The following is a 26,964-nucleotide window of genomic DNA, read 5'->3' as shown; positions in this document are numbered from 1 at the left end:
TTAAGATTCAGAAGAAGAGGTGGCAGTACTTTCAACAAAAGTTTTATAGATTTGCGAGTTCAAGAATCTTGGGAAAGAATCCCTGTGCATCAGGGTGTAGATTTGCAGCTGGGCATCTTCGTACATGTGAGGGCTGGGGTCCAGCAGGTTCCTGTTGATCACCTCCCTAACTCGAGAATCCAGGCTGACCTGAAATGGAACAAGACCAGGTATGTCCATATGGTTTGCAAACGACTCCTCAGAGAGACATCATCGATTAAGTCAGACACCCATAACCCCATATATTGTCCTTTCAAAGACCAAATAGTGATTTGTGATTTCCCCCCTTCTAATGATAAATTAAACAACAGGAAAAAGGAAGGAGAAGAAGAAGAGAAAAATATTTGGTTGACAGCTATCTTGGCTTCTTTGTGTTAATCTTCTCCATGCAATATTGTGTAGCAGAGAATAATCAGAATATTATTCCTTCAATGCTACGGTGAATCTGTTGACAACTAGGTACACATCTGAAAAGAGTTCTCCAACCACACTCAACACACATATCATATAAGGCACTCATTAGTTAGTTTCCTATCCCAATGGGTCTCACCAAGTCCAGGGTGGGAAAGCACAGACCACGGAAGAGTAAAGCAGAAACAGAGGTAGGTCTAAAGTCCTAGAAAACATCTTTAAAAGATCTCTACCAAGCAGACACTAGGATAATGAAGCATAATATTTAATAAAAGAATCTTGGGAATTCGGAATACTTTCTAAAATTACCAATGCAGTGTTGCTTTGTAAGTATACAGAAATTAAATTCTATTAAAAGAGAACATCCCTTAATCCATCGCATGCCCCTATTACTAAACAATTTGCCTGGGGTACAAAGGATATGTCAGGAAAGTAGGAACAAATGAATAGCACTAAGGCCATGGTGAGGGGAGCAGATCATGAAAGACCATGTTAGAACAAAACCTACACATGGAAGAGGCTTCGATAACCAACCCAGGCAGGGGGAAGGAGAAAAGGAAAACCCTACAGAAGGCAAAACAAAATCATCCAGGGTCGGGCAGTGGTGATGCATGCCTTTAATCCCAGCAATTGGGAGGCAGAGGCAAGTGGATCCCTGTGAGTTCAAGGGTAGCCTGGTCTACAGAGGGAGTTCCAGGAAAGCCAGAGCTATACAAAGAAATCCTGTCTCAAAAAAACAAACAAACTAACGAAAAAACCCAGTCAGCCGAGTGTTGCTGTGACCAGGGGTTGTGGCCTCTTAGTATACACAGTCTTTTGTGTTTATACTGAACCGCCTTGACACAAACATGTTGTAAAAGCCATCTTGGTTCTGATTGCTTTTCTCCTCCACAGACAAGACTGTGTGTTGTCTGCAGGGATCTCGGAATGAAGCTACACAGATCTCATTGTGTTCCTGAACCCAGCAAACATGTTAGGTTGGTGGAGAACCCAAAGGGCAGCTTGCTAGGTTTCTCAGGAAGCAGAGATCAGCATTCAATTTCCTCAGCATAGAAAAACGTACCCACCTCTTAGCTGGACTCACCTTCTTTTGAGTTGGGAATTCTCTTTTTAAAAACATGCTTTGTAAATGAGCTCTTTACTTTTTTGCCTTTTTAATGTTATATGAAGTCACCACCAAAGTCATTACCAAAGTAATAAAATTGTTAGAGCTTTCATCTGAGGCTTTTATCTTCCCTAAAGATCTTTTTTGTCTGTTTCTACTGAATAAAAATATTGGCATTGGAGTTCAAACTGGCTCATCTTATCCTGAAATGTCACTGTCAGGTGACGTCCTGCCAGACCCCCCCCCCCCAGTTTTGTCATGGTGCTCTTATTTTTAAGCTTGAGGCTTGAGAGAACTTTTCGTTTCAGTGGGGGCAGGGGCGAACTAAAGATCAGTGGCCGAGAAGAGAGGTTTGTTTGCTTCTTAACGGTATAGTGACATTTAGAGCACCAACAACCTCTCGGGAGCGGGTGTCATGTTAGTTATCATAAGACAAATAGATTCTAACTTATTATCTTTCTTAACATTAACAGCAACGAAAATCATAGTAATCACTGTGCAGCACAGCATTTGGACCCTGCAACCATGTGTCTTTTCATTGGCCTTTTGGGAAATGTAATATTTACCCCTTCCTCCCACGAACTGTTTTATCGCAGCGATAGAAAAGCAGACTGGGACAGGAGGTTGGTCGACGTGTAGAGGAAATACTGCTGGAGTATTCTGGAATAGGAATACGGGTGACATTTCAATAATAAAAATCGAGGTTATTTAGGAGGACTTCATTAGAAGTGACACAGTTGAAGTCACAGTCCCAATCAAAAGATATTTTACATGTCTCAGAGGAGGAGGAAGGGTAGAGAGGAGGTGGACAAGGCACCGATGCCTACAGTCCAGTTCTAGGGAACTCCAGCCGAGTAACGCGCAAGAGGCTAACCTCTGGGATGCGAAAACAGGTCTGGAATTTCAATGTGTAGGTTAAGCGTCACCGATGGAAAAGGCAAGAGACAGGGCAGTGAGGTAAGGGGAAGGCATTCTAGAAGCCACCGCGTTTTCTGGGTGTTGGCAAGACATCTAGAGCTCTGATACTCAGGCTCCATGGGGCTAGTCATCACATCATGCTCACCCCTTGATGGGAATATTCCTCAAGAGCAAATGAACTTCAAATTTTAATATGGTTGCCGGAAGTATCCCTTAGAGGTTCATCCAGATAATGGGAGAAACAGGCTAGCACTTCTGATAAAGTATAAGGAAGGAAAACAGTTTCTATTCTCCTTTTCTTTCCAAGAGTTAGTGGTAAAGGAAGGAGGGTGGGGTGGGGGAGAAAGGTCCAGACTAAGAATCAACAAGGATGCCACGGGGTTTTATTTGTTTTTGTTTATTGTTCATTTGTTTTGAGTGCCATCTAGTCGCCAAATGTTTTCAAACTAGTATTTATGTGAGCAGCTGGGTAAAAGCAAGGGATCCTGGGCTCTGCTTCCCTAAGTCCACACTATACAGCCCTTGGTGGAGTGTGAGGTGGGGCTGACTTTGCAGTTAAAGCACTTGCCTTGCAGCCATGAGACCCAGAAACCCACAGGAACGCCGGTGGGTGAGACAGTCCCTTGAGAGCCTCGGAGGAGGCAGGAAATCCCCAGAGCCCGAAGGCTGGAGTGGGGAGTTCTGGGTTTGATTGAAATAACCCACTCTGATGAATAAAAGGGAAGGGCAATTGAGGATAATTCCTAATGCATGTGCACTGATAGGCACACACATGCACACACACACACACACGCACACGCACACATACACGCACACACACATGCACACACTCCCGGGTAGGCTTCAGTGATTGTCTTGAGGATGGTTCCTAATGCATGTACACCGACAGGTTTGTACACACACGCAGACACACACACACGCACACACGCACACGCTCTTGGGTATAGGCTGCGATGATTGGCTTTTTAGACAACCGACCCAGGAGACTCTCAGGCATACGGACCGAGCGTCATTCTTTGGAATGCGCCACCCACGTTTAAACATAGCTCCTTGCTTCTGCACGGCATTAGTTCTGGAAAGCAAGCCCCTGTCACATACCATTTGGCTAGAGATAAATGAACAAAACCCAACCGGGAGACCTGACCTTCAACATGTCCAGGGGGGCCACTGAATGGCAGCTTATTAACCTACCCAGAGAGAGTCACCCTGGTCTCAGAAAGCCCACCTCAGCGTTCTCCAGGTTCTTACCTCCTTCGGCGACAGTATAGAAATGTAGTCTTCATATATAATCCTGGCCTTCTCTTCAACGACTTTTTTGTTCTGCTCTTTCTTTAAGTCTTCGCAGGCTAGCCAGAAGAGGAGGTTCTCCTCGCTGTATTCTGTTCGGAGGAACTCTCGGAAAAGGTTTCTTCCTGCAGGAGCCTTCATCATCTTGTCAAAATTTTGAGACCAGGACATGACTTCGTCTGCAGTGGGGTTTTGGCTGCGGAGACAGAATGAAGCCATTAGAAGCAGCTTCCACAATGTGGTGCCCGCAGAGGAAGGGCCAGGGGTTTTAAATTCCTAGTCACGTGCTGCCCTCTAGTGGTCCTTTTCCGCTATTGCGCCTGGCTTGATCTAGCAAGCAATCTGAGGAACTGAATCAGTCCTGAGCCTTGACAAATGGCCCTGTGGGTGCAAAGGCAGCGATGGGAGCTGAGGGTTAGAACAGTAAGGAGTTAGATACCACATGACCACGACTGTCGGACAGTCCTAAAGAATCCTGCAAGTGGTGATGTTTCTTAGCTTTTTCTTGTAAATGAACGGGAGGTTTTTCTCTATCTTCTTTGCATTGGTTTAACTGTAAGAAAGAGTTGATTTTTCACCTCCAGTACCCACGGCTTATTATTTACACAATCTAAAATAAGAATATGTTTTGTGCACTTTATTCCCAATGCTCAAAATATTCCTTGAAAAGCAGAGGACTAAGAACAGTGTGAGGGATCTTCTGGATAACTATAAATAATAAAGATCACGATTGCCAACCCACCAGCCCCTGCCCAATTTGCCCTCACGCCAAAGAAGGAGAAGCACAAAGCTTGGAATGTTTTTTATGATCCAAAATCTTAGCTTTTGACTCAAAATATATTTGGTTAGGAGAGGTGTTATTTTATTTTTTTCTTAATGTGTAGCCAAGTCTCTTAAATAGACTTGCAGCTGTCCCATAATATCTGAAGCTCTCCATTCATCTACAATATTTGGGGCTGGGGGATGGTTCAGTGGGTAAACCTGAGTTTGAATCCCCAGTCCCCATGTAAAAGCCAGGTAAGGGGACATGCTTCAGCTAGGTAAGGGGTCGTGTTCCATACCCCCAGTGCTTGGGGTAGGGGATGGAGATAGCCAGACGCCAGGCACTCACAAGCAAGTAAGTCTAGCAAAACTTTGAGCTCCAGGGTCAGTGAGAGACCCTGCTTTAAGAAGGTGGGCGTATGTAGCGTGATAAAGGAGGTCACTTGATGCTCACCTCTCACATGCACACAAGGGAGAGCACACCCACACACATGTGCACACACACATCCATAAAACACGAACGTACACAGGCCCACACTCACTCTCAATGAAAATTAAATGTACAGCTGTCTACCGTCACAGCGAAACTCATACTAAACTTCCATGAAAAGCAAAAGAGGAGGCATTTTCAATGATGTGAACCATCAACTTATAATTAGGTTGTCGCCTCTAAAATCACGTTTCAATTCCTCGTTTTGGAAAGACGTGGTTGAAGTCTGTTGTGGTGGCTATAAAACCAGGAGCTGGCTAGCTGGCTGTTTTTCCTCATTGATTTTGGTAATCCAGTATATGTGTGTGTTTGTATGTGTGCATGTGTATATGGGTGTGTATATGCATAGATGTATAATTATGTTCCTGTGTATATGCGGATGTGCATGTGTGTATGTGTGCATGTGCATATGTGTGTATGTATGTGTGAAGTAATGTCCATGTGTGTATGAGTGGGTGTGCATGTTTGTGTGCACATGTGTGTATATATGTATATATATATGTGTTATGCATGTGTGCGGTTGTGTGTATGTATGTATGTGTGCATGTGGTGTTCAGATTCCTATGAAATGAAGACAAATTTTAAAATATTTCCAGTCAAGAGAAGTAAAAGTAAGCCATTTTCTGCGTTTAGTTCAACAACATTTATATTTTTATTTATTTATTTATTTATTTATTTTGGTTTTTTTCGAGACAGAGTTTCTCTGTGGCTTTGGAGCCTGTCCTGGAACTAGCTCTTGTAGACCAGGCTGGCCTCGAACTCACAGAGATCCGCCTGCCTCTGCCTCCCGAGTGCTGGGATTAAAGGCGTGCGCCACCACCGCCCAGCTCAACAACATTTATTGAACTAACAGAGAAAGATAAACTTAGATAATTCTTGACTTTGTAGCATGGCTAATAGAAAACCTGGTCAAAACTAATTGCAATCATCAGTAAGATCTCCCAGGCTGAATGCTGAGCTGCTATTCCTTTCCGAGACCCACAGAGGTGATGCTTCGACACGGAGTGGGGGCGGGGGAGTGTGGGATCAGTGGCACCGACACACAGAACGGACTGCACTCGCCATTCTGCTAGGATGCTTCTGCACGGGGCGGGGATGGAGACGGGGTGGGGTGGGTTGGGGGCGGGGAAGGGGAACGGGGAGGGGGGGGCAGTGGCACCGACACACAGAACAGACTCCAGCCCGGCCGCTGCACTCACCATTCCTCTAGGACCTGGATGCTCTCCATTTTTGTGGTGTGGGGGGGTCTCCCCGCAGAGTCTCCTCGCTCCTCATTCCTGACGGTGAGGCTGAAATGGAACACACTTTGTCATGGGAATCGCAAAAAGTCAAAGAGAAGAATCACTTCCACAGGAGAAACAGGTCACAGAGATTTTGCTGCCAACCATGTGGGGTTATTTAAAATACAGAAGGAGGAGAAACAGGTCACAGAGATTTTGCTGCCAACCATGTGGGGTTATTTAAAATACAGAAGGAGGAATACCACTTTTAAATGATGGTGGAGAGTTGGTAAGTCCATACCAACTTAAAAAAAATATAAAAGAAATCAGAACCCTGACATGGATATCAGTATCTAGTCTGACTTCATTATTACGTAACCATAACTTAAGTTACTTAAATTCTTTTACATAACTGTACCTTTATAGCCTCAACACTGGGCATGTGTTAATATTGGAGACATTGTTGTGTTACCTTTAAAAGTGGAGAGTCATTTGAGTTTTGCTTAGTTCTGTTCAGTTTTTCTCATTTGTTTTCTCCCTATTAGTAGCTAAGAAGACAGACTGTGTCAGAAGCCAATACTCACACACCTTCTCGCCATCCTTCCCTCCGAGCCAGATTTTTGTCATCAATACCTGTCATTCCTCCAGACCCTACAGTCTGAACAATTGGGTTGGGTTCTATGTCAGTCAATCTCCAGTGGCTTGGGAGAGACAAGGAAGCAATTACAAGGGTGTGGGGCAGGAGACCACTGGGTGAGTGGGTTGGTCGTTTTCCACTGTTACCTCGACTGGGTCCAGAACAGCCAGGAAGACGGGACTCTGGCTACGCCGATGGGGGAAATACCCTGATTATGTTCACTGATATGGGAGGACTAACTTTAACTGCGGGTGGGGCCATTCTTCAGCCAGAGTTCCTGGATCTTCTCAACGCGTTAGCATCCACCCTCGGTCTCCTTACTATGACTATGACAAGACAGTTACTTCAGGCTTCTGCTGACTGGACCTCCCCACCATAATGGACCATACCTTGAACTGTGTGCTAAAATAAGCCCTTTCTCCCGTAAGCTGGCTTTGTGTGTGTGTTCTATCATGGTAATAGGAATGAAGCTGAGGCTGGAGGAAAAGGTTCCAAGTCACCGTGACCCAGAACAAGAGGCTGGGGACTAGGAAAGCTCTGTGTGTTCTATTAGAAGAATCGCTGATTAATGTCAACTGTAGTTTAATGGTGCCTTGTGGTAGAGACCAGGGTTAAGGGGAAAACAAGAGAGAGAGAGATAGAGAGAGAGAGAGAGAGAGAGAGAGAGAGAGAGAGAGAGAGAGGTGTCCCGTAGATACCAAGGGCAGGTGGGATGGTTCCAGGGCTTAGCTGGTTAAAGCACCTGCCCGGTGATGACTCTGTGGTCCTTCATCAGCAGAAACCCAAGTTCCTGAGTTTAAAACAAACAAACAAGCAAATGGATATTTCTGGCTAGAAGGTGACAGGCTTCTTGGGACCCCATCAGGAGCAAGCAAAGGTCCTATATCACATCTTCCATTGGCTCATTCACTCATGTACAACCAACAGTGATGGAAGTTAGCTTTTAGTGACACCATTCTGTGTTAAATGTTGCCATCTCCTTTGTATAGGTAAGGAAAGCAAAGGTCATAGTGCTCTAAGTTGGTCAAAAACAGAGCGGAGCTTGAAGCTTGTAACTCCACATTTTTACTGAGTGCCTACTATATACACCAGGCCTCCTGTTAGGTAGTCATTGTTAACCATTAGATATGGCTGTGGTAGAAAGGAAGCCTGTGAGGTTGGGGAGATAACCCATGAGATGTTCTTCTCAGCCTAGAAAGTCTGGCTAGCGAAACTGAGAGACAGAGGCTTGTGAATATAGTCGTGACTCTCAGATTGTGGGAGGGAAAGGTGGAAAGAATGTAGAGCAGAGAAGAATTTAAAGAATTCAGGTTCCGCAGGGTGGTGGTGGCATAAGCCTTTAATCCCAGCACTCAGGAGGCAGAGGCAGGCGGATTTCTGTGAGTTCAAGGCCAGCCTGGTCTATAGGGTGAGTTCCGGGACAGTCAGACCTACACAGAGAAACCCTTTCTTGAAAACAAACAAACAAAAAGAATTCATGTTCCTACCGGTGAGGCCAAGCTACCTTTGAGTCTGACTAGGTAGGAAAATTAATCGGCAAAAGTACATCCATTGGAGAGAAGAGACTAATCAACGTTGGGAAGGATCCTTTAATACAAAGAAAAATAAACAAATAAAACTTAATAATGAAGTAAAGTACATGTTCCTCCTCCCAGCCTGGGGGGCAGTGGCCAGCTTGCTGAAACTGAGCCACCGGAGAATGTGAATCTGAAAAAAGTGGCAGAGTCCAAAGACTCTGGAAAGCTGGCTGGTTCCAAGAGGTACCGATCCTGGCAACAGTCCAAGAACTAGAGCAGCGGAGGCTTGGGTTCGGGGCAACGCAGCCAGGGGCAAAGCGCTGAGAGAAAGCAGCAGTGCTCAAGTTAGCCCAGCGTGTTGGCACTAGGGATACGCTTGATATCCAAGGTAGCCCAGGAAACTTCCGCCTTCCGCAATCCTAAGATTCCTTGCTCGCTCTTTGAGTGAAGGTGTTCCTATAATTTGAGTGGCTGTTTGGGTGAGACATACTGCCGAAATTACTCTGTCGCGTTTTCCCCACATATATCAAATACGCGCCTTTCGTGACTTTTACAAAAGCTCTCATCGGGACCGGAAGTCACTCATTTCCACCCAGCGTCCGAGAGAAGATACCACACAAAATGCAGGTCACAGCTCACTCCATGCAACATATCTTGGAAATTGCTTCCCTCTGGGCCCCCGCTGCAGGCAACAAATCTGGAGTCCATGTGCATGAATCACACGCTTTTGAGCATAAATCCTGGCTCTTGTGTCTGTTCCTGCCATGTTTACAAACATCTCAAATGCCGCCATATTAGAGCCATCAGTATGAAATATTGGATTCTGTTTACATCTCTTGTTTCTGCAGATGGTAAAATATGCACACACATTTGGACTAAAACTGGTTATGACAGACATTCAGTAAATGCTTCACTGTTCTCCATGGCTGCCGTTCTTAATTTAATACTGGGCACAGCCTTAGCTTTCGATAAAAAAAAAAAAAAAAATCAAACTTAAGCAGTGGTAACGCAGGCACATAGGACAAGAATCCCCAGAGATAGTCGGCTGGGTACACTAGCCAAAGGGGTGATTTCTGGGCTTGACTGAGAGACTCTGCCTCAAACAATAAGTTGGAAAGTAAATTTCTGATATTAACCTTCCTCAAGTCTGTGCACATGTGTGCTCTCTCGTGCAAACTTGCATACATGCACACACACACACACACACACACACACACGGGGGGGGGGGGGGGAAAGATAATCACCAGAAATGTCATCTAGAGCTCGAGATGGAGAAAATGAGGGTAGAATCGTTGCTGGTCTGGCTGGTCTGACTGCCTGTCCAGAGACTGACTGTCTCTCCCTTTCACTTGGCTCTGCCCTAAGGACTCATGGGCTTGGGACTGTTTCTGAAGGTAATAAATTATGACTCATATTTTTACTCTCAGTATTCTGTATGTTTGAAAAAGTTAAAGAAGACCATCCCCCCCCCCAAACATTAGAGTTGTGAGATCTCAACATGATGTGTGTGTTAACTGTCCATTTGACAGGCTCTAGAATCGCCTGAGAGATGGGCCCTGGGCATGCCTTTGGGGGTTATATTGACTGTATTAGTTAGTGTAAGGAAACCCAACGTGATGGTCGCTGGGACTAAGAATCTTTAGGGGGTTGTAGACTATATAAAATGGGGAGAGGGAGTTGGACATTAAGACATGTTCATTGTTGTTTCTTGACTGTGGATGTGATATCGCCAGCTGCTTCAAGCTCCCGATATGTGGATGTCCCTACCATGATGGACCACACCACGAACTGTAAGTCAGAGTCACTGCCCACTCCTTAGGTTATGTGACTTTTTTTCCTTCTTCACTTTCAGGTTGATAACAGTTGAAACAGACATTCCTACCTTCTGATCTAAGACACAAAGAGAAGGAGACACACCCACCGTGCTCCCCTGTGGGGCTCTCCATCAAAGCCTACACACTTCAGGGACATGGAGCCTCAACAACCCAGGCTGTAGCTGCAAAAGCAATCATGAAGACTCGCTAGAGATTCTCAGGCCTGGTGACCTCAGGACGGGAGGAAACATGTCTAGTACATTTCAAAGAGCAAGAAAAGCGGGCTTTGCCTATGGATGGCGGACTGTTTGCAGAGCAGCATGAATTGTGGTGGGGTGAGGGGGTGGGGAGTGGGGGTGGGAGAGGAAGGGAGAAACGCCTGAAGCTGGAGGCGGCTTTCCTCGCCCGCCCCTTATCAGAAATAGAGCACACTCCATTTTGGAAGGCGGTCAGCCGCAGAAAGAGAACAATCGGTGCTTGGGAAACAAGGCTTTAAGAAAGTGGTAAATATCATGAAACCTTCGCAGTAGCCATGGTGATGCTGGAATCGCAGATGATCACATGTATTTATGTAAACTGCGGTGAGGAATGGGTAAAGTGCACAGATTTAGCCCACGGTGACAGAAAAGCTCCAGAAAGGCACCACCCTCATCAGGGACCAGGGCCCGGATTACCAGCCAGCACCATTCCATTTGCAAGGCCGACTCCCACACTGCCCCCAAGGGCAGCAAGCTGGGGCAGACATCCTCGGACTCCCAGCCTCCTGCGAGCTTTGCTGGGCAGCATAACCAGGATGTTTTACCTTTTCTCTTATTTGCAGAAGTGGCCCCATCTTAGGGAAAAGCCGTGGGAGGGGGATATCAGAGTGCTAAGGGCATTTGTCCACAATACGGGGCACACAGAGCACACACACCAGACACACACAACACTACAGTCTCCACACCAACCCACACCCACCCCAGAACACAGCACACTGAAACAATAGCAACCAAGTCACAAACACACTGAAGTCAGACAGTGGCCAAGGATGCCTTCAATTTCAGGCAGAGAATAGGTCAGTTTTAAACTGAGGATGTGAACATCTCCACGTCCATGTTTGTAATATAGCTTGGCTTTGAATGGCATGGAGAGAACAGATAGTTTGAAATTCATGTCTGGAACTGTCACGCAACACATATGTATAATTTTGGTGTATTTAATGAAATGTTAAAGAAAACAAAGCTGCTGGGTTTGAAGATGTAGACCAATGAGTGGAATGCTTGCCTTATGTGCATGAAACCCTACGACCAATTCCCAGAGCCACATAAAACCAGGCGTGGTGGTGCATATGCTTGTAGTTCCATCACTTGGGATGGGAAGGTTGGAGAATCAGAGGCTGAAGGTCAACTTCAAGGTCAACCTATGCTCTGTAGACCCAGTCTCAAGAGGATCCACCAGTCACCACATACCACATCAAAAAGAGTCTTACTTTTTTTTACAATCATATATTATGTAACGAAATAAGAACTCATTCAGCTTTTTGTTGCAGTTATTATTGATGTTTAATTACCTGGAGAAAGATCATATGCTATTAAAGTTGCTTCCACTAGATGGCTGTCTTTCCTTTAGAAATACAAGGTTAAGTCAGAAGAAAGACCGAAAAATCTCTCTGAGAGCAAATTACGCTTTTTGGAAAAATAAATATTCTCTTTCGTGTAAGACATTTAGATGATTCTGTTGTTCCAAGGACTTTGATAATAGTTGTTTAGTTTTTTTTTTTTTTTTGGTAGATGTATTAATCAAGATGGAAGGCGAGAGTAGATTTTCACCTTGAACTGTGTTCAGAATGAATACTCCCTGGCCCAAAGTCACTTGATTTTGAAGTATTTTTGTCTTAAAAGATGCTGGCATTGCTGGGCATGCTGGTGCACACCATTACTTACTGTGGGACAATGGTCTTGTTCCCTGTAAAGATTTGTCACTTGTACTGGTTTAATAAAATGCTGATTGGCCAGTAGCCAGGCAGGAAGTGTAGGCAGGGCAACTAGAACAGAAGAATTCTGGGAAGAAGAAAGGCCAGTCTGCAGTTGTCACCCAGACACAGAGGAAGCAAGATGAGAATTCCTCACTGATAAAAAGGTAGCAAGTCATGTGACTAACACAGACAAGAATTATGGACTAATTTAAGCCGTAAGAGTTAGGTAATAAGAAGTCTAAGAGGCCTGCAAGTTTACAATTAATGTAGATCTCTGTGTGTTTCTTTGGGACTGAACAGCTGCAGGATTGGGTGGGACAGAAACCCCTGTCAACAGTTACTCCCAGCACTCACTGGGGAGGCGAAGGCAGGTGGATCTCTAAGTTTGAGTCTAGCCCAGTCTCAGAGCAAGTTCCAAGAAAGCCAGCTACAAAGAGAAACCTGTCCTGAAAACCAACAACAGAGACAAAATGATGCTGGTATAATCTTATTAGCATTGTCAGCGTGCCTTCCAGTAACAAGTCATTTTGTACCGTGTGTGGGTATGGGAAACAGTCACATACATACTTAGAGAGGGTTTTAGCTAACAAAGGGTGGCTGAAGGCCTATATATCTATATCTATATATAAATAATGACAAACATATAATATATATATATATATATATATGTTTTAAAAGAGCCATTGTGAGAGTAGATTCTCCACATCACTTCAATTTCAGCTTAGCTTGAGCATAAAAGTTTACTTTGTGCTAGGCATAGTGGCACATGTTTTTAATTCCAGCACTTGGGAGGCAGAGGCAGGTGGATCTCTGTGAGTTTGAGGTCAGCCTGGTCTACAGAGTAAATTCCAGAAAAGCCAGAACTACATAGTGAAATCACATCTTGAAGAAAACAAACAAACAAACAAAAAGATTTACCTTGTTTTAATCCATGGAAAACAAAGACACATTTTTCCCGTCTGACTCAATCTCTCCTTGGTTTTGACTTCTCTCCATAATACACATTTTTAAAGATAGGTTTAATAATACATCCTTTATCTGTATTAAATTTTGTTTCAAATCCTAAAACAGGTATTTTAGGTACATTGACAAGATGATTAGCTTTGGGATCTTCCAGCCTCTTTTAACAAGAAATGACAGGGCTAAAATCTAAGCCTATTGTGCAAGCTGATGTTCAGGTAGAGGACCAAAGTTTCTTATTTGGCATGAAGAGTGAATCTCTGTTTTTCCCTAAAATAAAGAGAATTACAGGACCAACTATACAGATGATAATATAAGCTACAAGCCAGCCATTGGGCAGAAAGCTATTTAAGCTCCTCTTTCAACCCACCGTCATTGTCTTTGCAATTCAGAAGTAAGCTAGTGGGTGCTTTTAGGGAAGAACAGGTACCTCAGGTTGAGGAGGCCAAATCAACTCCCATTTCGTGGACAGACACAGTCTTGGAAAAGATGTGTGGGTAATCATCCTACTCTTTACATGACTTATTCGACTGGGGCGCAAAAAGTGTTCTTGCAAAAACTGCAACTCTAGCAGTTGATATACAGAAATGCGCTTCATAGTTGGCAGGGATTCATTCCGCATTCATAGCTCGACTGGGACTTCCCAGTTCCTATGACTAAGATTTCCTGTGGAATGGAAGTGGGGGACACCACTGGGGATACATATGATCGGCAATAACAATGTTAAGCTGCAGGGAAACGTTGGGGAATCTATATGGAATTTCTGAGGCTCTGAGGGTTTTCTGCCAGTGTGGTGCATCCTTCAAGAAGATTCTAGTTATCAGAGAATCCAAGAGAAAAAGCACAGTGAGAGAGAATGCAGAAATGGTATTGGTTACATCATCCGGCAACGTGCTAAGGAGAACAATGGCAAGCACACAGTGGTCAAATCCTACTATGTCTGGAAAATCCCGTGTACACTGAGACTTGTGAGGTCAAGATAACTTTAGTTAAGACTGTGGAGCAAAAGGCTTCTAAGTACACAAGTGCTGGAAAATACGACTCTTGCTATACAAACCTGAGGACCTGATTTCCAGCCCCAGCACCCCTGTAAAAATGTGGTACAGAGCTCTAGGAGGCAGTGGCCAGGGGACTCCCTGTCCTGCCAGGCTAGCCTCACTGTTGAGCATGCAGTGGTAAATTGTGTTTCAACAGAAAGGCGGAGGGTTATTGAGGGACGACAACTGAGGTTTACCTCTGGCCTTTATATCTGCACATGAGCATACATATAGGTTCACACACATGTGAACATATGTGTGTGTGTACACATACACAGATTCGTTTATGTTCTTAATCACATCGTACTAGAGAAGAAGCTGAAGCTCAGAGGGATTAGGAGACTTGTCAAGGGCTTCACGTTTACATGGGACATACCAGATCTGCCTAATCCCAGACTGGCTGGTCTTCTCATGTTGTGTCCTGAAAGTCAGCTTTATTTAAGGGAAAAAAATATCTTGAGAATGTTGTATTGTCTTTAAATGGGACAGGGCAGCTTTTATTCAGAATGAAACACATGGTGCTACCATTGCTCTGTCACTTAAAGAATGAATAATTGGGTTCCATATTTTTATGAAATATATATGGTTTTATTAAAAAACAATAATGGTTGGCATTTGTTTTCCACTTGGCAACCGATGCTGTTATCCATGAGAGGTATGTTCATATATATTGATATAAAAAGGAAGATATATGTGATAATTGATATTGATTATGAGTTTGACCCCTCAAGAATTACATAGATGACAACCCTCTGCGGTTGCCTGTGAGGGAGGAAGTAGATTAGGTCAATCTCTGGCCATACTTGTGAGAGATTCTCCTGATGAGGTTGGTTCACAAAAGCAGATCCATCCTAAAAGCAGACAACACCATTCCCTAGGTTCCAATTCTCAGAGACTAAAGGGAGAGCCAGTGGAACCTGGTCTTGCTCCCCCTTTGCCTCCTGACTGTGGTGCAACAAACCAGCTACCCCGAGCCCCTACTGCCAGGACTTCCCTGCAATAATGAACCATACTTTGAACTATGAGCCAAAATAAAAAAAAATCCTTCCTAAGTTGCTTTAATTATGGTATTTTTTTTAAAATCACACTGACTGTCTTAGTTTCCTTTCCTGTGGCTCTGGTTAAACTATCCCAACCAAAGCAACCTAAGGCAGGAAGAAGCTCTGTCCACCATTGTTGGGAACTCAAGACAGAAGAAACTGGACGCATCCAGACACATGACTTCCACAGTCAAGAGTGAAGAGAAAGGAATTAATGCAAGCAAGTGTTTTAGCGAGTTTTCTCCTTTTTATTCAGTCCAGAACCCCAAGGCCGGGGAAAGGTGCCACCCAAAGTGAGTAGTCCTCCTATACCAATTAATGTAATTAAAGCAATCCCTTTCAGACATTCTCCCAAGTGATTCTAGTCTGTGCTGAGTTGACAATCGAAATTAACGTCACAACAACAGAAATGGATGAAGACAGTATGGGCATCACAGCATTTATCACACAAAATTTCAACGTCTTACCTAACAAGGAAAAGAGACAAAATACTTGAAAGATGTGTTAAAATATTAGGCAGTTTGCAAAGGTTAACCAGACCTCAACCGTGAAAGAAAGCAGGTTAGGTAGGCCCTAAGAAAGAAGGAAGAGTTTTAATGGGGATTGAATTTCAAATTGTCTTGGTCATGGAATAATTTACTTTAAGAAAGAAATGGAAGTCCAATTTCCCTCACACTGACCTTTTTGCCCCAAAGGGTCACAGAGTCTCTGAATATTTAAAGAGAGTTCACTTTTTTTCACTATGTTAACAGATTTTCTCTGTCAACTTCCTCTTCCTTGCTCACCTTAGGGAGAAAATTGGTTCTCACAGAATTCACCAATAATTATTGATTGGCCAGATCATAAAGTTCTGTGGGTGTGTTCTTTGTGAGCTCTCTCAGGTGGTCTTATCTTTGGACTACGTGAGCAGCTCTCACTCTTTCTTTGCTGTTTGGCTGTAGGCCTGTCCTGAGCTTTCTGAGCACACTAGGGCCATCATGGCTCTCCTCTCCTGGACACTGAATCCTAATGGTTTCTAGAGTGTCACCATTCATGCTGACTAAGCCTACAGGTTTCAAATTTGTTCCACAACTAACACATGGGTACTGCAGAGAAGGCCACGGAAGGCATCATCTTACCTTCAGACTAAACAACTTCCTCCTCTCATCTGACAGCTTCATCTTTCAAAAAGATGACTTTCAAAAACATTTGACTATGCACTCTTTCATCTCCTGTATTTGCCTATGGTTTGTTCTCTTCTCTTACCACCTGGGGACTGAACTCTGGGCCTCTAGCTTGGTGGCAGGTGCCTTTACCCACTAAGCCATCTCACCAATGTATTGGTCTAGGATGCTAGGCTTCTTTTATGGTGAGTAACATTTGAGACTGTCCTCAGAGGGGCCTACCTTTCCACAACACATCCACTCTCCCTTTTTCCCTGCCTTCAATGGGCCCTACTCTGCATGTTGCTCTCCCTGGTACCCAGCACCGTGCTCTAAGGAGCTCCACAAAGGCCACTTCTCCTGCACATGTTGCAGGGTAAGGCAGCGGCCGAGAGGGGCATCTGGAGCCTCTGATGCTGTGCCATCTGACCTCCCTCCCACTATTTCCTCTCATGGTACTGCCTACTGCACAGACTTCTCTTCCTGTCCCCACCTCAGGGTCCCCATGTCATAGAAATCACAGTGCTGTCCCCAGAAAGTTTGCTGGGCCATTTTCTTTGTTCTGTACTGAACTAGCTGATGTACAGAGGACATCAAGGTGACTCCCTCCTTATTGAGCTGACTCAAGTTAACCATCTTTCTTCTGCTCTTATTGTGTCATTCCGCCCCTTTTACTCCCCTAAACATGCTCTGCATGATAAATTAATCTGCTATTTCATTTCTTTCCTTTCCATCTTTCTATTGGAATCCTAAATTGTGTAATGTGAAACTTAGAAAATATTCATCCTTAAAGGAATCATTCATTTTTATTTTATGTATGTGATTGTTTTGTCTACATATTTATACTACACTGAATGTGTGCCTAGTGCTCACAGGAGCCACAGGAGGGCGCCAGATCCCCCGGGCCTGGTGTTCTGGATGGTGGTGAGCTGCCATGTGAGTGCTGGGTGCTGAAGCAGGGTCCTCTGCAAGAGCAATGAGTGCTCTCAAAGACTGAGTCATCTCTTCCACAGAAAAGCACTTTTTTTTTAAGTAAGTGAAATTTCGAAAAAAGGTAGGGAGACTATATCTGTGATGGACACAGGTCAGCTTAGGTTTTATTCCAGCAGCTTCATAATAGAGAGGAGCCTACCAAGTTTGTTTTAGATGAGATCAGAGGCAGCTAAAATACTGAGCTCCTTCAAAAGCTAACCTGGTAATCAAGCCAAGTACTGGTGTCTGGACTGTCTAATGACTTTGTTCTTTGTCACCATGGAGACAGGGTGAACTTGGTGAATGAGTGTCAATGAGATAAGACCATACCAACAATGGATAATCAATCAACTGTAACCTTGCGATTTAATGAATGAATGCTGCATAGACGTTCCAGAAACTACAGCCCACTCTTTGGCTTGTGTCCATGGCCTATGAAAGCTATGATCCACTGGTAAACTTCACATAGCTTATAGGAGCTATTGAGGAACTTCCCCCATGTCATTGTAGGATGCTGTCTCAAGCCAGGACCTCTGTATAAGCTATGTTCATGATGATTGTCTTATAAGTGCTGTGTAGAGAAAATCATTTTAGAGGAACAGGTTATCCTTCAGGCGAGATGAATCAGCTCTCTGAGGGCGACAGGTACACAGGAGACACTTGTTCATCACAGCCTCTAATGAGATCATTCGGCTTGCATACTGTGAGTCTCGGTATTTCCAGGGAGCGGTTTCTTCACCATGGTGCAGACTTGGATTTTTGTTTTCCTTTGCAGAAAATATCCTTTGGCTTCGGAAGTATGCATCTTAGTATTTCCATTGGCAGGGAGCTCAGGGGTGACAGCATTGGGGGATAAAATAGCACATTCTTTTTGCACTGTTTTGAATTACAGAGGCTTGGTACTTGTTAAAAATGGAGGGAGGGACAACCGAAAGCATGTTTATGAAGGTCTCAACATTTGCTTAGTGAGATCTATCCCACGGTCTGAGAATTCTGGAAACGAATGTGTCTAGAAGACAGTTTTAGTTTCAAAGGACTAGTTAATTTACTAAATTTATTCTGTGACCAATCTTTCCTGTAAAGAATCGAGTGTCACTGGCCAAATCTGGTGAGCAATACCCCAAGTAGCATTCGAGAGTGTGAGTTAGACTGGGAAAGTTGTATTTATCAGTGGTTTGTATCAGAACTGGGAATGAAAAGTTTGTAAGTATCATATGAATGGGGACTAGTCAGTGCACTGCATATTAAAATGCCTGCCATCTAATCTCACCTCGATAGCAGGTATATTTCCAACCTATGAAATTAAAAGACATATTTCCATCATCATTTTTGTTTTGGTGAAGATAGTTTTGTTTCTTATTTTGGCCTCTAGCCTCGGGGGATATTAATTCATCATGGCAGGGAAGCATCTTCTGTGGAGATGGGACCTTGTGGTGGCTGCCCCCTTCATAAGGGCAGGCAGGAAGCAGAGAGAGAGAGAGAGAGAGAGAGAGAGAGAGAGAGAGAGAGAGAGAGAGAGAGAGAGAGAGAGAGAGAGAGATGCAGACTTGAAACAGGTGTGCAATAGTCCTCAGAAGTGCACACCAAGTAGCCCATGTCTGCCAGCTAAAAAAGGTTTAAACCTTTAATTTTTAAAAAGAAAAAGGCAGGAGGTTATGTGCCCTCCCCAAATGGCATCATCAACAGGTGACCAAATGTTCAGTTACATGAGTCCTTTTAATTGCAAATGACAATACTATGTCTAATACAAAAAATAGTCAGAGGAAGAATGAGTCCAAGGGAAACTGAAACCAAGAGCCCTAGGATGGCTTCTGTCAAGAATCTTTTGGATCCTTTATTCTCTCTAGCCATGACCTGACTGTGCTGGCTCATTTTGTGTCAACTTGACACAAGTTACAGCCATTTAGAAAAAGGGAAACCATGAATGAGAAAAATGTCCCCATTAGACTGTCCCATTGGCAAACTTGTAGTGCCATTTGTTTTTTTCTGATTGATGATTGACATGGGAGGGTCCAGCTTGCCGTGGAAGATGTCACTCCTGGGCTGGTAGTCTTGGGTGCCATAAGAAACCAGGCTGAGCAAACCATGAAGAGCAAGCCAGGAAGCAGCACCGCCCACCCCACCCCACCCCACCTCATCCCACCCCACCCTGTAGTTTCGGCTTCAGCTCCTGTCTCCAGATTCCTCCCTTTCTTGAGTCCCTGCTCTTATTTCTCTTACTGATGGACTTTTACCTAGAAGTCTAAGATAAGAGATAGCTCTTCCTCAAGTTGCTTTCAGTCCCAGTGTTTTATCACAGCACTAGAAACACTGAGACACTGACTATCAATCATCATCAGACAGTGTAGAAGGAGCGGCGGGGCTGTGTCCCGGCTAGCTTTACCCGAAATAATTACACGGAAACTGTATTCCTTTAAACACTGCCTGGCCCATTATCTGTAACCTCTTATTGGCTAATTCTCACATCTTCCTTTAACCCATATTTAGTAATCTGTGTAGCACCACGAGGTGGTCGCTTACCAGGAGAGATCTTAACCTGCGTCCATCTTGGAGAGGAGAGGCATGGCGACTCACTATGGCGACTGCCTCTCGAGCATCTGCCTCACTGCCTTCTACCCAGCATTCTGTTCTGTCTACTCCACCTACCTAATTTTCTGTCCTCTTAAAGGGCCAAGGCAGTTTCTTTATTAATAATGAAAGTAACACATAGACACTCCTCCATCAAGACAGGTCATGTGAACGAGGGGGATGGGAGACCATGACCATTGAGTTCGCATTTTTAATCTTTCTTGCTTGGTGAACACCGCTAAAAGCAGGCAGGCTTTGAAGAGGAGGTAGCACCCAGTGACTTGGGGGAAAACTAACCTGGGTTATTTTAATGCAACCTCTGCTGTCACGAGAGGTTTGCAGACCATTTGAGCCTTGGCTTCAAGTTCACAAACACCCTGGAAAGCTTTTACTCTGTGACCTTTTTCATGCCCTATACACAGAACTTTTGTGAACACAGAAGTTTCTAGTCCCCAGGGCACTTGCACACATGCTGTCTTGGGTACAAGCATTTCAGCAGCTCCTATACGTCGTACTGTCCTGACAGCAGGCAGTGAGAAGCAGCAGGATGTTTCAGAGTGTTCCTCGGTAAAAAGAATCAGTCAGGAGCCGGTTAGCTGAAGAGGCAAGTTAGGGTGGACCTGGAACCTTCAGGCAGCGGTGCTGTCAATGTGCCCCTTTTCCTGCAGAAAAGCTCAGTGTGCACACAGATTCTGTTCACTGTACTGTGGGCATTCGTGGTTCGTGTCTAAGACAGTTAAAGGATGCAGACCTCATTTTCCTGACATTTCTTCTTGAAATGGAGGACATGAGGGAAGAACAGGAGGAGACTGTGTTAGGGAAGCAAGTGGCTCTTTCACAAGGCGGCAATCCCTAGCTGTCACTAGGAATGATGCCCCACTCTAGACGTGGAGGAGACTGTCGGGAGACCCAGCAGGAATGCACTCTGCACCCCTTCTACCATGAAATAAGCTGATAATTTTATAAGGGGGGGGTAAATTATGAAATGAGAGGCGGCTGTCAGTGAATTACAGATGAGAAATAGAAATTTGAAAGCAACACTACATTATTTTAAAAGCCCATCATGGGGAGCTATTGTGAAACATTTACATTTGTTCCTAGACGTAGAAATTTATTTTTTCGGCCCTTGATTTCCTTAAAAGGAAGTGAAACCCGTCACATGGCAACAGTCCCCATCCGTGGTGACAGCTGTTTCGTGTTTTGATTCCTAACGCTTCTCAGGCTCTAAATCACATTGTTGTCATGGTGCTTTTGTTCTGCCACTTTGACCTAGCCTGGAAATTTTAAAGAACATTTCTATGTTTTTGTAACTTACTCGAAAAAAAAAAAATAAACCTTGGAATTTTCTTTCCTAAATTCAAAGTACAAAAATAATGAAATTCTGAAAACTTTATATGTAAAAGACACGTTCATCTGAAATTAAGTAAACAAAATTATAATTAAAATCCATAATGCAAGGCTATTGAATTTTGTGCTTCTCGAAAACCCAAATTGCTTCTATCTGGGGGAATGAATAGGAGAAGGGGTGGAGAGGGAAGAGACAGGGGAAGGCGAGGGTTGAATCTACTCAAGGTATACTTAACACAGAAACAGCCTAGTGGAATCTATCATTATATATGATGAACACAAAGAGTAAAGTTTCATATTAAAAGAGAAACTACCTATCACAGCTTACATGTCTCATAAATGTATAGACAATTATTTTAGGTGATCATGATCGTGGCTGACAAGAGCAATTCTGACAATTAGATTCTCCTTTCAGGCTAGCTAATGCCCCAACACCCAGCCACAATATCACATCTTTCTGGGAGTCTGTTATCACTCCAAAGGTGTTGGAGGCCGATGCAGCTTCCAGAAGCTTCTGTGTTTGTTAACAACTTGATGCTTGTGAACGAGTTGAATAATCAAACACCCTAACTCGTTCGTAAACATCAAACTGTCACAGAGACCTAGATGTCTACGAAGCAATGGAATCAAATCTCATTGGGTATAGTTACATACTCCATAAAAATGTTTCCATAAGGGGCAGATCATAGGTAACACTGGTCCTTAATCATAATGGAACTTAAAATTCCCTCTCTTAGTGAGAATGTAGGCACTGTAGTGTCGTGGTGCAACACATTACCCACTCATCTCTGATGATGGTATGGACAGTCACCTATCCTGTAGGTCCCATGAGCACACAGCACATGTAGTTATGTATAGCACACACTTGCTAATGAATAACTACATTTTTATCCATTTTTGTACTTACTGTAGTGTACTTTTTATTGGTAGAGTGCACTAGTACATACAATGTCACAGCACTGGAGAGGTGGTTCAGCAGTTAAGAGCCCTGGCTGTTCTTTGGAGGACCCATGTTCAGTTCCCAGCACCTACATAGTGGCTCATACCTGTCTATAACTCTAGTTCAAGGGGATCTGATGCCCTCTTTTGGCTTCTTTAGGTACTGCATGCATGTGACACATATATGCACAAAATACCCATACACAAAAATAAAATAAAATAAATGATATCACTCATAAAATTAGTCCAAGGAGCTACACTGACAGCATCCATCTCCTGACTACTGAGTCCTCAAGGACCCACATGGAGTGATTGGCCTGCATGATCTACATTTGTTTAGGTCCAATGTATGATGCTATCTAAAGGAAGAAATGGCCTTACTTACAGTTTTTAGAACAAATCCCTGCTGTTAAAATGATCAATGCCTATTTATTAGGGATCTAACAGTGTGACACCCAACTTTAAGGTTATTGTAGTGTATTTTAATTCTGAAAAGAATGAACTGGAGGGATGGCTCGGTGGTTAAGAGCACCGGCTGCTCTTCCAGGTGAGCTGGGTTCGATTCCCAGAGCCCACGTGGCCGTTTAGCACCATCTGTAACTCCAGTCCCTGGAGAACTGATGTCCTCTTTGGTCTTTCTTAGCACCATGATGCACATGGCACATAGATGCACATGCCAGCAAAATATCCATACACATGAAAGAAAGTTAAAAAAACCAAAAACTAAATATTATCAGGCAAATAAAATAATAACTTATTTCAAGAGCATGGCAAAGAGCAAATGAGAAATAGATGCACATCTTTAACACCGTGTAACCGTATCTGATGTTTATAAGGAATTTAGAAAAAAATGCTTTATTTTCTGTGTTGTATCTACATGCTGTTTCTAAACATTCATTATTGTTGTGTGCATCTATGATGTGTGTGCATGCTTGTGTGTGTGCAGGCATGATTGTTGTATGATTAATGAAAATCCAGAGACAGATATTGGGGTTCATCCTGAAGACCAGAAAGGCAAAGCAGCCAGCGACTGACTCGTACCTCTATGTCAGTCTGAAATGGCAATCCTGCCTCCAGGAATCTCAGAATGAGACTGAGCCTGAAACCTGTCTCCTCCCATTTTATAATCCTCTCTAGTGCTGGGATTAAAGGCGTGACCCAGTACCACTAGGTTTCTATGGCAAACGGTGTGGCCACTGGGGTTAAAGGTGTGTGTCACCACTGCCTGGTTTGTACGGCTGATCAGTGTGGCTGTTGTACTCCCCCATCTTCAGGCGAGCTTTAGTTATTAAAATACAAATGAAATATCATCACACATGATGTTGCATCCACATTCTGCTTCTAAACTTTCATAATTGCTGTGTGTATATACGCTGTGTGTGTGTGTGTGTGTGTGTGTGTGTGTGTGTGTGTGTGTTTGTGTGTGAAGGAATGGGTGTGCCGTGGCAGGCGTGTGGAATCAGAAGATGGTCCTACAGGGTCGCTTCTCTGCTGTCACCGTGCTGGTTCCAGGGATCAAACTCAGGTCACATGGCTCACATGGCAAGTCCTTTCGCTTGCTGTGCTATCTCGCTGGCCCTCCACGCTGGTTTTTTGATTTTGCACTGCACTCTTTGAGCGGATTCTATTATTACAGTATGTGCTTATCCATTGCCCGGGGAGCTAAATCGCATCAGATGCTCGCTCTGTGTCACACGCTCCTCCTAGGGCACCACGCGTAGCATCTCATTTAATTGTATAGCTTTATGAGGTACGGGTTCACATTAGTTATTTGACAGGTAAGGCTGTGAGGTCCAGAAAGACGAACTGATGTATTATCGGCCACACAGCTGGTAAGAAACAAGGACGCCGTTTGATCTCTGGCAGTCTGACTTAGGAAGTCCCACACTGTCTCACTAGGTCGTTCATGGGCTAAGGCTTGTGCTCAGTAGTCTCTGTGGCAGTGATGAGGACCAAAACAGCATAACTATGACAGAGACAGCAACTCCATCGAGAACTCTCTTTCCTCCCTCTGAAACTGAATGCAAATTAATCATGTATGACTTTTCCTAACAGAGAATCATCATTTAGGAAGCAAATTATATATATACATAAATGACTAGTCTGAGCCTTCCTGATGTCTATAATACCTGGAGGTTTTCTGGGCCTGCAGTTTTCTTGATCAGCCACTGTTTTTTTTTTTATCATCAAGGCAGACCACCAATTCACTAGGAGGACAGATTTCCATCACTTATCCATATCAAAGAGCAACTTTAATGGACGGTGGAAACCAGTGGAGACCATGCAGAAGATGACTCAGCCACATGAGCCTTCTGTCAGATTTTGAAATAGGCCAAAGAGACCTATTAGCCACTGCTACGCAAGTAGCTCTCCTGAGAAAATTGGGTCTAGAAAAAAATCCCAGGCTTAGGGTTCAATGGAAAGTTCCAGTAAGTCTAGTCTCATCTTGAGTTGTCTGGTCCATGGAACCCTCACAGATTTTGAATGAACTGATTTTCACATTTACTACACTTTGTGAATCTGGACCTGGAAAGTGACCTGATTCATGGACATTTAGCATAAGACAGAAAACTTGAAGACCAACTTGTTTTTATCTTTATGAATTGATGAGGAATGGGGAAGAATAAGCATATCCTGCAGCGTGTCAGTGGTTAAATTGCAACAAAAATCGTATTCTTTGGCTCTAATTTCAGACATTTTAGGTGACCTACCAGGAGCAGCTACAGCAGCAGCACCAGCAGAAGCAGCAGGTGTTGTTGGGCCTCTGGTTTCCGGGTGCTGGAGACACAGCCTGTGTTCCTTCATTTTGGGATTGCTGCCTTTTTCTCATTTCAGCTGCTTGGGAACCCAGCTGGCTGAAGAAACACAGAAAATACAAGGTGTGAAAGGTTATTATAAAGGTAACTGGAGGGAAACAATATTAGATACCATGCTTCAGAAATGGAAAACCCAAAACATTGGAATGCTCTCTTTAAAGAACCCCCAGGATCCTGACAGGTGACCCAGTGGTTAGGATCACTAGCCAGTCTCTTGCAGAGGACCCAGATCAATTCCCAGTACCCACAAGGGGACTTGTAAACAGCCTGTATCTCCAGTTCCATGAGATCTGATGCCTCCCTCTAGCCCCTTTAAGCATTGCACACACATGATACACATACTCACATGTTGTCAAAACACTCAAGCCAGAACCTGGAAACAACCTAACTGCCCCTCAACCAAAGAATAGATAAGGAAAATATGGTACATTCACGCAATGGAGTACTACACAGCAGAAAAAAAACAATATCTTGAATTTTGCAGGAAAATGGATGGAGCTAGAAAACATTATTTTGAGTGAGGTAACCCAGACACAGAAAGTCAATTATCACATGTACTCACTCATAAGTGGTTTTTAAACATAAAGCAATGAAAATTAGTTCACGAATCATAATCCCAGAGAACTTAGACAGCAATGAGGACCCTAAAAGAGACATACATAGACCTACTCTACATAAGAAGTAGGAAAAGACAAGATCTTCTGAGTAAATTGGGAGCATGGTGACCTTGGGGGAGGGTTGAAGGGGAAGGGAAAGGCAGGGAGGAGAGCAGAGAAAAATGTAGAGCTCAATAAAAATCAATAATAAATAAATAAACTTAAAAACACTACTGCAAACAAAATAAATCTAAAACAATATTAAAGAAAAAAACTCCAAAAGAATTAAGTTACAGCATCAAAGAATATATAGAGAATGCAGCAAAGACAAAAGCAAAAGATTAAAGCAGAAGAGAACGGACACAAGCTGAGGGAATCACAGAGGTCCCAGCACATGCTCAACAATATTTTCAGCCTGAGGAAAGAATTAACAGATTGTCAGGGACGAGATACTTTAAGGGGAGTTGGCTGGGAACTTTTCAGAAGAAAACAAAACAAACACACCACATGTCGAGCGGGATGCACCAAACAAAAGCAAACACACACTCACACATAGAGTGAAACCAAGATTTACAAAGCCAAGGGGGATAATGTGGAACTAATGACAGAGAAATAACATTTTGATTGACAGTAAGCTGTTAACAAACATGGTAATGGGGAGGAATATTATGCTTTCCATACGCTGAGAGAGAATGGACAATCAGTAATTTTATATTCAGCTAAACAAAAACTCAGGAGTGGGGATTATTTCTGATGGACTCAGATATTATCTTAGCCTGCTGGACTTTAGTCATAAGAAAACTAAGACAGAGGAAGGAGCCATGCCATGTGGGTGAGGAAAGCCCTTCTTCCTATGTGTTGCATTTATTGGTTAATGAATAAAGAAGCTGGTTTGGCCTGTGAAAGGGCAGAGTAGAGCTAGGTGGGGAAAACTAAACTGAATGCTGGGAGAAAGAAGGTGGAGTCAGGAGAAACCATGTAGCCCTGCCAGAGATAGACTCTAGGGACAGAACTTTACCCAGTAAGCCACAGCCACATGATACACAGATTAATGGAGATGGGTTAGTTTAAGATATATGAGTTAGTCAGTAATATGCTTAAGCTATTGGCCAAACAGTATTGCAAATAGTATAATTTCTGTGTGATCATATCAGAAGTCTGGGTGGGCAGGAAATGAACTAACAGCCTCCAACAACAACACCATGTTAACGATTAAGCATTGAAACTGGTAAAAATATGACACCAGACTTAATGACTGGCTAAGATAGAGCCCCAAGTTTCTTTGTTTAGGAAGAATCAGAATTGAATTTAAAGTTACATAAATTAGGAAAAGGAGACACTGCCCTTCTCTCCTATTGAAACTGATCTTGTAGACATTACAATGTCCCCATAT

General features: G+C 43.6%; 1 protein-coding gene across 1 annotated transcript; it reads right to left on the bottom strand.

The window, feature by feature from the left end:
* Positions 1-25,007, bottom strand: Rgs17 (regulator of G protein signaling 17). The gene is made up of 4 exons (XM_038340271.1): positions 24,871-25,007; positions 6,212-6,301; positions 3,722-3,956; positions 1-189 (listed from the first exon to the last, which is right to left on the bottom strand). Exons 1-4 carry the CDS (start codon positions 24,987-24,989, stop codon positions 1-3), a joined length of 633 nt encoding a protein of 210 aa, XP_038196199.1. The 5' UTR covers positions 24,990-25,007.
* Between the last annotated feature and the right edge of the window lie 1,957 nt (positions 25,008-26,964).

This window comes from Arvicola amphibius, chromosome 8 (assembly GCF_903992535.2).
Source record: "Arvicola amphibius chromosome 8, mArvAmp1.2, whole genome shotgun sequence".
NCBI lineage: Eukaryota > Metazoa > Chordata > Mammalia > Rodentia > Cricetidae > Arvicola > Arvicola amphibius.
The sequence above is the reverse complement of the archived record's forward strand: the minus strand, read 5'-3'. Positions and strand labels throughout refer to the sequence as shown.

Coding starts and splice junctions, on each gene's coding strand:
- Rgs17 (XM_038340271.1), bottom strand. CDS start 24,989: ATGAGAAAAAGGCAGCAATCCCAAAATGAAGGAACACAGGCTGTGTCT. Junction 3,957..6,211: donor ATCCAGGTCCTAGAGGAATG/GTGAGTGCAGCG, acceptor CTGTCTCCGCAG/CCAAAACCCCACTGCAGACG. Junction 190..3,721: donor CTATACTGTCGCCGAAGGAG/GTAAGAACCTGG, acceptor GTTCCATTTCAG/GTCAGCCTGGATTCTCGAGT.